This window comes from Lygodium microphyllum, chromosome 19 (assembly GCF_053477565.2).
Source record: "Lygodium microphyllum isolate KBCC chromosome 19, Lygodium_microphyllum_v1.1.10, whole genome shotgun sequence".
Taxonomy (NCBI): Eukaryota; Viridiplantae; Streptophyta; class Polypodiopsida; order Schizaeales; family Lygodiaceae; genus Lygodium; species Lygodium microphyllum.
In genome coordinates this window covers 7408309-7420944 of record NC_141153.1, presented here as the reverse complement: position 1 = coordinate 7420944, position 12636 = coordinate 7408309, and the positions used below count along the sequence as shown (strand labels likewise).

The 12636-nt window shown below is 48.4% G+C and overlaps 1 protein-coding gene across 4 annotated transcripts in view; it reads left to right on the top strand.

Annotated features, from left to right (window-relative positions):
- The window catches only part of GMI1 (gamma-irradiation and mitomycin c induced 1), a 214712-nt gene that overhangs the window by 132061 nt on the left and 70015 nt on the right, over positions 1-12636 (top strand). For 2 of the 4 annotated variants that reach the window (XM_087701024.1, XM_087701026.1), the window contains exons 26-27: positions 11693-11912; positions 11988-12093. In XM_087701024.1, coding sequence (XP_087557150.1) covers positions 11693-11912; positions 11988-12093 — 326 coding nt within the window. The remainder of the gene's footprint in view (positions 1-11692; positions 11913-11987; positions 12094-12636) is intronic. The other 2 variants (XM_087701027.1, XM_087701028.1) reach the window with 1 other exon arrangement.

Here is a 12636-nt window from a genome sequence, read left to right as displayed (position 1 = left end):
AGCTGACGCTGGACCCTTGCCCTGCGCCCCAGACTGTCCCTGTCTGCCGTCGACTGCCAGGCCTTTGTTTCGCCCTCCTGCCCCTGCATTGTCAGGGTTGTGCCTTGCCACAAGTGTACTTGGGACAAGCCACGACTGAGGTTGACAGGTAAAGCTCTGGTTTCATCGGCTGTGCTTGCACAATACACCCCTGGACAGCGCCTCTGTACAGAAAAGAGGGAGAGAGAGAGAGAGGGAGAGAGCGAGAGAGAGGCCTGCGTGTATCTGCCTCCTGCGAGTTCTTCACTCGGCCTCTGACCGACATACGTACTGTTACAGTATGGCTGGCCTGGATCTGGCTTTCATAGACCAAACGGTGGGAGCTCTTGGTCCGGATTCTGACACCGAGGAACCATAGGATATGGTTCCGTGCACAGAGGAGATGCCCCCTTCTCCTGACCTGCAGCTAGCGGGCAAACGCACGAAGCATACTTCGGCAGGGACAATGGATCACGAGGATCGTTTCTATGCTCAGGTTGCTTCTGATTCTGTGGACTCTGAGAATGTTGACTAGGAGCACTTATTGGAGTTTGCCAACACTCTGCTGGGCGATTATGTTCAACATAATCAGGAAGTCTTTTCGGACTCTGCAACGGAAGATGTTCTGGAAGCCACTGTGGATCCGAAACGTGTCTTGCGCTCCTTTTCAGTGTTTTATGAACGTGCTGTGATAATTTTCTTCACTGGTAGGATCCCACTGCTTTCTCATATTCGCCAGTGGCTGCACTGTCTGCTACAAGGGGAATGTGTTGAAGAGATTTTTGTTGGGCCCCGGGATTTTTTTGAGGTGCTATTGAAATCAGAGACACACCATGCTGCTCTCTATCTAAACTGCCATTGTTCGTTGATCGCCGTCCGGTCCATGTGGTGCCATGGCGCCCAATGGCAGATTTTCAGCGTCTGCTGCAACGTGAATGCCCTGTGTGGGTTGAAGTGGAAAACTGTTCGGCTGTTTATTGGCCATTGTTAAAGGATGCCATGGCCGCTGTGGGCACTGTTCTGGTCCCCCCAAGCCTAAGGGCCATGAATCGCAACCGTCTGTGTATGTTATGGGACATTGCTCGGAAAAGGCCTGCTTGGTTACGTATTAACTGCTCTGGCATGCATCCTTTACATTTTCGTTTGAAATGGGGAAACTTTGTAGGACATTGCTTTTCGTGTGGAAAATTGGGGCATTTTATGGCTGAATGCCCAGAGAAGCACCACACTTCAGATGCCGAGCATGTTGCGCAGCCCATGGAAGATATGGTGTGTGATGCGCCGTTGCAGGATGCCACCCAGCCACCTAAAGGTTTGAATAAAGGTAAACAATAGGTCTCGGGTTAGGATTCTAGTGGCAACGACCGGGTAGATGTCCGTGCGAAAAAAGGCAACAGGCTTGTTGTTGGCATGGTGGATACTGTGCCTACCGCCTCACCAAATTCCATGCATACGTATATGCGCAGGAAAGAAATGTTGTCTTCAGAGCACTCTGCTCCTGCTATGGTTTCCTCTGCTCCGCGTTAATAGCCAGCCAGGAGAGTGTATTCAAAAGGTCCAAAGGGTCCACTTGCTAAGCTGGCTTTTGATACTAGAGGTATCGTCATTACCCCATGGGATCGTTGTTATCCCCGTTCCATTCCCAAGACAGTGGATATGCCATCTACCTCCAAATCTGGTCGTCAGAACTCTTTTGCCGTGTTAGCTGATTTCTTGGATGAGGGAGTCCTAGACATTCTCGCAGAAAAGGTCACATCAAGGCAAGCTGTGCCTCATACCTGATTTTCTTTTGAATCCACATGAAGATAGCCATGTGGAATGTGAGAGGAATTTGTTCTCGCCACAAGCAACATGCCATGTGGACAATATTGCATGCGAATCAGTGGGATGTCTTGTGTGCTATTGAGCACAAGAGTCATTGTGAAGCAAGTGAAGTTGTGGATTGCCATGGCTTTCGTTTGTTCTATGCAGGGACACATGCCAAGCAGTATTCTGGTGTGCTTATGATTGTACATGAAAAATATCAGCCGGTTCTTATCAAGAATGATGTACATGGCCGCTTTGTGGTGATTGAAATTTTATTCGAAGGAGAGATCTTATGGTTACTTGGCCTCTATGCTCTGAATGATCCTTTATCTCGCCGGGAGCTTTGGCATACCTTGCAGACTTCCTTGTCCGGTTTTTTGATGGGGGATTTTAATATGTGTGTTGATTCTTCACAGTCCACATCAGAGCATTCGGTAATGGATGCGCTGGAAAGTCGTATGTGGCAGGAGTTGGCTCTTGTCGTTCTTAAGCAAGATCTTTGGTCGTGGCTGCATCCTTCTTCCACAGGGTTTACCTTCCATTCTGCCCAGTATGCAACAACATGGTTGCGGTTAGACCGCATATATATCATGCAGGACGATGATTTCCTTTCTGAGATGCTCGAAATGAAAGTATTGCAACAATATGCCTTGTCGGATCATTTCCCTCTACAGCTTGAGCTCCTTGCACAACCCATTGCACCAATCAATTTCTGGATTGACTCCCTTTGCGTTTCAACTCGTCTTATTTGAAGCATGCAATCTTTCAGGGCTATATGCAGCAATTGATTGATCGATTCTTATTGGATTTCTCATCTCAGGGCATTGCTTCGTTTGAATGATTACTCTCTAATGTGCAGTGGGTTGCTCGGTAGTATGGGATCCATCATGCCTCTCTTTGTCGGCGGCGCCGACAGGCAGCGGAGGACTTGCTGGCTTTGGTTCGTTCTTTGCTGGTGGACACTCCAGATGATGTATTTCTGCTGTCACTGGCAATGCGTCTGGCTGATCTTATTAAAGAGTTTCAGTTGAGATCTTATCTGCAGGTCAAATTGCAATATCTGACGGAGACTTTGCAAGATAGTGCTTGTCAGACCCATAAGTTCTTTCGACCTCTCCAGGCCTCTCCTGCTCTAGAAAATATGACTAGACTCCACGATGCAGAAGGTCAAATGGTCCTTGATCCGCAGAGTATTGTGAATATGTGTAGGAATTATTTCCTCGACCTTCTTGGTTCTACTTCTCCTCCTTCAGGCCAAATTGCTCATGCTACTTCAGTTTTTTATGATCTGGTCCGCAATCAGGTTCCTCAGGACATGCAATCTACTCTGGAGGCAGATATTTGTGAGACGGAGGTTATGGATGTTCTATTACACTTGCCCAAGGATAAAAGTCCTTGCTGGGATGGTCTCACCAATGAGTTCTTTGAGTTTTTTGCCACCCAGCTCGCGAAACCATTGAGGGCTCTGTTTCAGTGGGTATGGGAAACGGGGATCATGCCTTCCTCATGGAAAGGTCTTATTAAACTGCTTCCAAAACTTCCTTCGCCATCCATGTTGAAATAGTGGCGCCCAATTTCTTTGATGGGTTCTATGTATAAAATCTTTTCCAAAGTAATGGCGAATCGCCTCCATAAGCATCTTCCTGCCATTGTGCATCCTCTCCAATATGGTTTTATTAAGGGCTGAAACATTTGGCACAATGTATTAAATGCGCAACAGGCGATTGATTATGCAAGGCATTCAAATCAGGAGGTCGTACTGGTTCAATTGGATTTGGAAAAGGCTTTTGATTATTTGGACTGGTCTTTCATTGCAGATCTTATGTCTGCTATGGGCTTTGGTGCTCGGATGTCTCGTCTGATCTACACTATTAGTGTTGCAGCGTCTTCGGGAGTCATGTTGAATGGAGGTGTTACCAAGCCAATTGTCCTTGCCCGCTCTGTCAGACAGGGGTGCCCTTTGAGTCCTCTCTTCTTTGCCCTTGCGACTCATCCAGTTCTTTCGATGTTATCTCAGATGGCAGCTTCTACTCAGTTGGCTGGATTGTCGCTTCCCTCTGGACAGCACTTCATTAGTCAATCCTTGGCTGATACACGGGTCCAGTGACGGCAGAGAGGGAGAAGGTAGGGGGGTCACAATCAGCCCCTTAGACATAACCATGGCAACAGGGAGGAGGAGGGCGAGTGTCGCCCCCTTGGTAGAGCACCATGCGGCCCCTCCTCACCTCACCCGGCAAGAGCACAGGCCTACACATCCACCCCCCACGGAGGCATCACATGCTACCTCTCTAGAGGTCCAACTCTCCTCCCCCTGTCCGCGCGTTTTGCTTGCGTAACAATATGGTCTCGAACCGATCCTCCAATCTTTTGGCCTGTCTTTGTTTCAATTTATCGCTATTCTCATTGTTTCCAGGATTTTCTGGCATCGTTTCCTTCCTTCGGATTAGTTCTGTAGGTTGAGATTTAGCCAACCCCCCAACAGCCACCAGCTCATTCGTCCATGCCGCACGTCACACTTTCCCGAGATAGGCATAGCTGCCAACATGAGTTTTTTTGCGGTGGGCCGTGGTCTTACTTGAGAGTTATGGAGCGCGGAGAGTTCCCACTACCCTTGGAGGTGGGAATCTTCGTTGTACGCAGTCCACGAGCGGCAAGGTCCATCTACTAGCACCACCAGATGGACCAAACTACGCCTTCTTCCTTAGAACCTCCGACACAGGAGACTGGACGATGACACAGATAGAGGAGGTGAAGAGCCAGGTGGTAGACCACATCTCCTAGTGGATGGGAGAAGGTGGACTGGGACTTCTTTCCCAGCAGTGGCTAGGATGCTCAAAAAAATTGATCACAATGGAGTGCTCATGTTCAACAGACTAGTTGGAGCTGATGGAGATCTAGAGCTCTGCTAAGGTCCCTTGTACTGAAAGTCTCTCCATGGAAAGTCTCCTGACACGGCGCCTTCTAGATATGCCAACCAGTAAGACTCCCTATGATCTCCCATACCTCAGAGTGGTCTGCTGTGGGCTCCAATACCTGCTGGCGGATGGGTAGAGCCTCTAAATGGACCACTGTGCAGAACCTTGCCTTGATAATGAATATTGTGTCCTGCACCCTAGCCTCATAGAGAAGGTGATGGCCCTGGCTGACCGCCTGCCAGCAAAAAGCTCCACATGAGATACATCCAAGGTTGGGAGCCATACGGAGAAGGATGCGGCATGCTCCTCTTCATACGAGTTGTGCCACCTCACATGGCCAAAGACAGTGCTTTGGGTTTTCCAGAGATTACTGTGTGCAGCGCTTACAACCTCCCTCCTTCTGCGTATATGCAAGCCAGCATTCGACTGCCAAGCTTCCATGCGCCACCAACCATAAAAAATACGATACCCTCCTCGGTCTCTAGCTAACCCATAGGTTGTGCCAGAAGGTTTGTCAGAAAGGCTTCGTGATGTTGTGCTGCGCGTAGTGCCTGCTACATGACGGCACCCAATCCTTATCCTTGTGCATCTGTACACGTTTGCCAATTCTAGCTGTGTACTTGAGGAACCTCGGTGGCTTCTTGGCGACCGCAATGGCTAGCCATAGCCACTCTACCGGATCCCACTCCAGCTCATCAAGTGGTTTGCTCTGCTAGATCTAGAGGGGCTACTCCCAGAGCTCCTGCCAAAAGACAAAAGGGTCCAGCCATGTCTTCTCTTAAAAGCGAATCACCTGCATCCTCTTTCATCAAAGGACATCTATTTGCTGATTTTGCTTCACTTTGTCAAGAGCCAGACGTTCCCCCCCCCCCCCCCCCCCCTCCCTTATAGTGAAGAAGGTCCAAGCTGGAGCGTCGCCCACTCTATCTGCGACCTATAAGGGGATGCCTGCTGGTCAAATCCTAGCGGTCCATATTCCCCGAGGATTTATTGGCTCTCGTATTGGGGGAGCAAGCCACTCCTAAGGTATTCCTGCATCTATCTCCCTTCTCCTCAACTCCACTACTCTTTGGAAGTCTAATACTCTCTGCAGCACCTCCTCGTCCACCATCCTCGATACCTGCCGCCTTGTCCAGATGGTATGAGCTGGGAGGGCCTCCCAACGAGCCCATTGGATGTGGGGGCACTCGCCTATCCTTGGCCCTTCCCGATCCCTGACTTGCGGGTTCTTGATCACCGACTGACGGTCTATCTTCTTTTGGCAGCATGGGGGACTCTGGATTAGGGCCTTATGGAGGCCTTGCCACACGCAGAGCAAGATGTCGATCCGTCCTGTAGAAGTAAGATGTCGATCCGTCCTGCCAGGGCAGGTTGCAGCTCCCGTCGAATAATCAATTTCCTGGAACCATGTGCCCCATTGTAGTGGAGGCTATTCACATTCCCGGATGCAAGGTGTAAGCTCATAGGGAAACCTGTGACTGCCCAAACAGGCATCTGTTTGATGTGGAGGCTGCTGATGACGAGGAGAATCTATGAGGCATGCAGGTGTGTTTTGCCCCTGGTTTGGACGACGAACTCCATGCCCCCATGGTGGCCCTCGGCCGGACTTGAGGGGTGATGGACAATTCGGGTGCTACTACCAATGCATCTATTAGCCATGCGGAGAGGCGAGACTCTGTGCACCCGTAGAAACGGGCCGCCTGTGCCAGGGGCCACTTGATCACATCCCTCGTAGCCCTCCACTGTGGAGGGGCTCGGAAGATAATGCTCAGGTGAGGGACCTCGGCACCAGTTCACTAGTTAATGTCTATCATGCAACTAGGCCACTGCTGTGCAAACAATGCTGGTCCTTCTTCTCCCATCCACTGGGAGGTGTGGTGCGCCACCTGACTCTTCAACTCTTTCTCTATCTGTGTCATCGTTGACTCCCCTGAGTGAGAGGGCTGAAGAAAGAGAGCATACTTTGGTCCATCCGGTGGTCCTAGAAGATGGGCTTTGCCCCTCGTTCACTTACGAACCACGATGATCCCCACCCCTAGAGATAGTGGGAACTCTCCGCACTCCGCAAATCTCAAGTAGGACCGTGGGCCACTACGGAAGAACTCTTGTGGCAATAGGTGAGCCTATCTCAGGAAAGTGTGACGGGCAGTAGGGGTGGATGAGCTGGTTGCTGTATGGGGGGGGGGGGGGGGGGGACTCGCCTGAACCAGGTGCGGATCAGGAGGGGTGCTCGGTACAGGAGGTGGTGGGGGGGGGATGTTCGAGGGATGGTGGGACGGATGAAAGTACATGGCGGGTGTGGGGGGAGGTTGGTGGTCCTAGAAGTGCGACGTTGTGGGCCATGGTCAGTGGGGGGGGGCATGCGATGTGGAGGGAGGTGGGTGTAGGGGCTGTGGGGACTCATGAGAGGTTGTCTGTGGCGCGGGTGGTGGATGTGGGGGACTGCGGTCCTGCCGGGTGGGGCGGATTGTGGGGGGGCTGTGGAGTGCTCTGCCGAGGGGGCGTTACATGCCATCCTACTCCCTACTGAGGCTGCGTTTGAGACGCTGGCTGTGTCCCCCCTGCCGTCTCCCTCTCTATCGTCTCTGGACCCGTGTAAAGCCATCAATGTCCAGTTGCGGGCTTGTCGGCGGAGCCACCTTGGCTCCGAAACGCGTGCAACCTGCTGCTTGATGCCCAAAGTCGTGGCAGTGCAAGCATTGCCCTGGGTTTCCCGTCACAATGACCTGCTGCCTAAAGGATTACCCGCCTGCCTCAATCTCTAGGAACTGTGGGATATTCTTGACCTCTTTCACTGCCACCCGTACTTTTGGGACTCCTGCTGGCTGTCAGTTGATCCGCGAAAGATGCGGGAAGGATAGTGCTGAAGAGCCGACCAAAGTCTTCCACCAACTGGCGATACTCTATTGCCAGGCCGGGGAAAAGAAGGGTGACTGGGTGCCGAAGAAACCTGTTGTGGAGTGCAAATGCCTCCACAGTAAAGCCACTGTACCAGGGGACCATGTATATGACCCTGTTCGTGGACGCATACTGTTAACTTGCAAGTAACTCACGAGCTGCGTCTGTCAAAGTTAGCCGGGACCATGAAGATCCCTTGCCCCTATAGGACCACCTCTACGATCTGTGTTTGTCGAAGTTAGCCGAACCATGAAGATCCCTTGGCCCAGTAGGACCGCCTCCACGATCTGCACTGTGCCGATGCGCAATGTGGAGTGAAGTTAGTCCCGAAGCTGGGCCCTTGCTGGAGAATGTCCTCTTACCTGATCATAAATTGCTGTTTCCTTTACCTCCAGCTCCTTAGTTTGGACGGCTAAGAGCTGCTCCTCAGAGAGAACGATGCACAAGGTGTTTGACTGGGGGCACTCGTTGAGTGCACCGGCGTCTGACCATAGGTTTCCGTTACACGTCCCTTCTGCGAGAACCACTCACGTCGCGGTGCTACTTGGTTTTTGGGGGGGGGGGGGGGGGTAGCTGCTGCAGATACAGGGAACAACTAGGGGATGGGGGAGATTAATTGCAGGGGGGGGGGGGGACTATGTTGGTTTCCGTGGAAAGGAGGTGTGGCAAGGGAGGCATGGGGGGCGGGGCAGCGAATATGCCAGGGCGTGCGGAAACGGCCAAGCAGGGGGGGAAACAGCCTGACGGCGGGGGTTTGGGGGGGGGGGGGGGCGAAACGGCAGATTGGCGGCCGTTGCAAAACGTCGGGGCAAGGGGCGCGGACAGTTGGGGGGGGGGGGGGGGGGCGAAGAGTTGGACGGCCATGATCAGTCGGGGCGGCGAGGCGATCGGTTGGGATGGGGCGATCAGTCAGATGGGGGGGGGGGGGAACGGTAGATTGGCGGCCGTTGCAAAACGTCGGGGCAAGGGGCGCGAACAGTGGGGGGGGGGGGCGAAGAGTTGGACGGCCATGATCAGTCGGGGCGGCGAGGCGATCAGTTGGGACGGGGCGATCAATCGGATTGCGCGGGCAGATGGACGGGTGTGCGTAGTCGGGGTGAGGGGATAGTAGCGCGATGTGACGGGCATGAGTGCGATTTTTTTTCCTCTATGGAGAATGTCTCATGAAATTGATAAAAAATGCTTCAAATTATTATTGAACAAAGAAGACATATATTCCCCCCCTCGGTTCGAATAGAGAGTCTTAATTCGATAGCCAGGTTAATTTCCCACAAGTGCAATGAAAGCCAAAAATACATCGTACAATTTGTACCTTTGCTTTCATTGCTGTACCCGATAAATATGCACTTGACGGCCTTATTGCCCAACTTATTTCTCAATACTTTGGGAATATGAGCATATTGAAGACACCCAAAAGTATGAAAGTGACCAACTGAGGGTTTACGGCTATTCCAAACATGAAAAGGCGTGACATTTTTCAATGCCTTGTTAGGGTACTTGTTCAAAACATGACAAGCACTCATAACTGCTTCCATCCAAAATCCATGTGGCAAATTTTTAGCTTTGAGCATGAGTGACGGATTCTTCGTTTATATAGCCTCATTTTGCTATGGAGTATATAAAGTACTATACTAATGTGCAATGCCTTTTTGCTTCAAAAATTTATTTAGCAAAGAAGACATATATTCCCCACTTCAGTCCAAATGAAGAGTCTTTATCCGACAGCCAGATTAATTTTCCACAAGTGCAATAAAAGCCAAAAATGCATCTTACAATCCGTATACACCCTCTGCTTTCACTACTGTGCCCCACAAATATGCACTCAATAGCCTTATTGTCCAACTTCTTTCTCAATACCTTGGGAATATGAACATATGGAAGACACCCAAAAGTACGAAATTGAGTAACTGAAGGTTTACGGCCATTCCAAGCCTCGAATGGTGTGACATTTTTCAATGCCTTGGCAGGGTACCTGTTCAAAATATGACAAGCACACATAACTGCTTCCATCCAAAGACTATGTGACAAAATTTTAGCTTTCAGCATACATCTGGCCATGAGACACAATTTATGCATGATAGACACCATGTCTATCATGCTGAAGTCTCCTCTCTCAGATGTGCTAACTGTTTGGACAATGAGTTTTGCATTGTGTCTATATGATTAGAGCTTCACATGCAGCACTTTAGAGAGAGGAGAGACACTATTGAAAGTTGTCAATAAATAGGTCTTATTGTGGCTTTACAATAGATTAGAGCATTAGGAGACATATCATAAGGATTGTCTAAGGGATCGATTACTCTGATTCCCAAGGGCAGCAGCTATGGGTTGGAAATTACTTATTGGAGATAATTAGTTTCCTATTCTCCCTTGTGATGCTGGATATCATCCACCCTAGTTAGACATATTGTATTTGGGAGCATAGCAACTGAGATGTTTTCATCTATCAGGATTTTATATCTCTTGCTCTCTCTAGGAATGAGTACCTGATTGATTGTGCTACTTCTGGATTTTAAGAAGGCTTATGATAAATAAGATTGGGAGTTCCTTTTTTTGGGGGGGGCGGGGGGGGGGGACATGATGTTGAGGATTGAGATTTGGAGACTAGCAATGTAGAGGATTTGCATTTTTGTATTCCTCTCCACAAAGCCAAGCTCTAGTTAGTGGAGCTAGAGGGGAGAGATTTAGTATTTAGAGATAAACGAGATAGGGATGCCTTCTTGTTGGGGATGAATTAAGCTTTAGAACTATCTTTTCGAGAGGTTGAGGTCTTTATTTCATCGCCTCAAGTCTTCTAGATTTCAACTGTGAAACACTTAATAGGCTAAGTGGAGTCCACATGAGGATTTTTATTGGATTTCCAAGAGGGTGTGGCCCAAATTAGGACTTAGATTTTCAATGGGGTCTCGTGTGATGTATTTCTGGTGTGATATGGAGATTGACATCACTTCAAAATAGCATCTTGCACCATGGATTATGAGCATTTGACATCATAGCTAGACTTTCACAGCTAACAAATTATAGCTAGCTGCTGTGGTACACTACTTTTGACCCTCTAACAAAACTCTTGGAGCATAGCTAGATTTTTGTAGATAACTAGGTAAGTTTAAGTGGTCAGAACAAGATCGGAGCTAGCAACATTAAAAGGTGCCTAGTGGTATGAGACAGGATGATAGATTCAAACATAGGAATGTCTTTCTTTTCCTATGGCTCATGGAAAATAGGACTTTGGCTATTGTTACATGGCTTAGATATGGTAGCTTTCTAGTTGCATGTGCCATATGCATAGATAGAGGAGGCATAAATACTGCTGGCAGGTTTGTTCCAGAACGAAGCTACAAGAAGAGCTCTCTAGTTGGTCTCTTGTGCATCATTGAGACTATCATAGTGAGAGGGTTGGTAGTGGCTTGGATCATTGGTATATGTCCGACATATAGCTAGGAGCACATGAAGGGGAGTCATATGGTCCTTCTTTGTCCTAGGCAGCAGCTAAGCATAAAGCCCTCACCAAACTACCTGCACATACTTGGCAAGGAGAGCAGTAGAACTTAGAACAACCAGCATGATACCATCCCCTCAAAAACTGATTTGGTGGAAGGGGCAGTTAGCTATCCTAAGGCCCATTAAGAATCCATAATCCATCTGCTATAGCTCACCATGCACAAAACCAAACCCCCCATCTTCTGCCACTGCCTTGTCTTTTCCAGGACCTTAAATGCTCCCAAGGCACCCAAGGTAGGATGATTTCTTGGTTTCTTCAGTAGCATGAACAACCAGGGTATAATAATTTATTCAAAGCTTGTTGGATACAAGGTAACAATGTTTGTATTGGATCATATGATGTACATGATGTGATTACTTTGTTACTTTCAAGTGTTCAAAACCTTATCCAAAGGAAGAACATGACATTTGAAACTTTGTCCCATGGACCAATCTAGCTTTGAAGTGTTTGTCCATGTCCTTTTATACTTTTTTGTTCTTTCTTGCCTCTGTTCTCTCAGCTCCCCAATGCAATTGTCACAAAGAATTATAACTTGTTGATATATTATATGCAGGCTTGGATCTTCATTGGGACCGCTAATTCTTACCTGTTATGATGAGTTTGGCAATTCAAAAGCTATCCGTGATCTAAAAGATGTGAAGTTGCATCTTTGGAGCAACAATAGGATTATGGACGTTAACGTAAGCATTGAAGGAATTCAATATGAACAATCAGATGGTTCAGTTGTCATCAAGGTTGATCTGATCCTTTTTATTGAGAACGTTTGCTTTCTTGTGAGTTCTCATTGCTGTTGCCAGGTTGACTTTAACCTTCTGAAGTGAATATCTAAAGCTCTCTTTTTGAATCAGGCAATACATCTTTCTAATGGTATCTTAGATGGCATTGCTGCTGATTATATGGCTGTTTTGAAGCTGACAATCTTGGATGTATTTGCAGCATCCTTTAATCTATATGGTGATTCTCTCTCTTCTTTTTAATCCTTTCCCACAATCAGTAATTTATTTTATATCAATTGACTCTCTCTCTCTCTCTCTCTCTCTCCTCCCGTACTCTACAAACGGGCCCGCCCCCATATTATATCAAATCGCATGAGGAATACAAAAGTCACAGCAAGAAGTAGAAGAATTTGCCATATGCCAAGGAACCAAGTTGTTCCTAGGGAGAATGTCAACAAGCTGAATGAGATCTAACTGCCCATGCAGAACACCCTTGAGCTGAGATATATGAAAGGATAGAAGTCTCACATCATGCCTTCTGGCCAAGCATGAAAATCTTATCATGCACAAGTCAAAGTCACCAGGTCAGTATAAAATAACACACAAATATCATGCTGGTTGTAGAATTGGAGTAGAGCAAACAATATCTAGCGAAGGAGCTGCCACATCAGTGAGGATCATATCTGTTGAAATCATGGAAGAAATCTGCCATAAGAGTAATCCTCCAACAAGGGCAACATGACGACGAATACCCAAGACCGAATCGAAAATAAAGGCAATA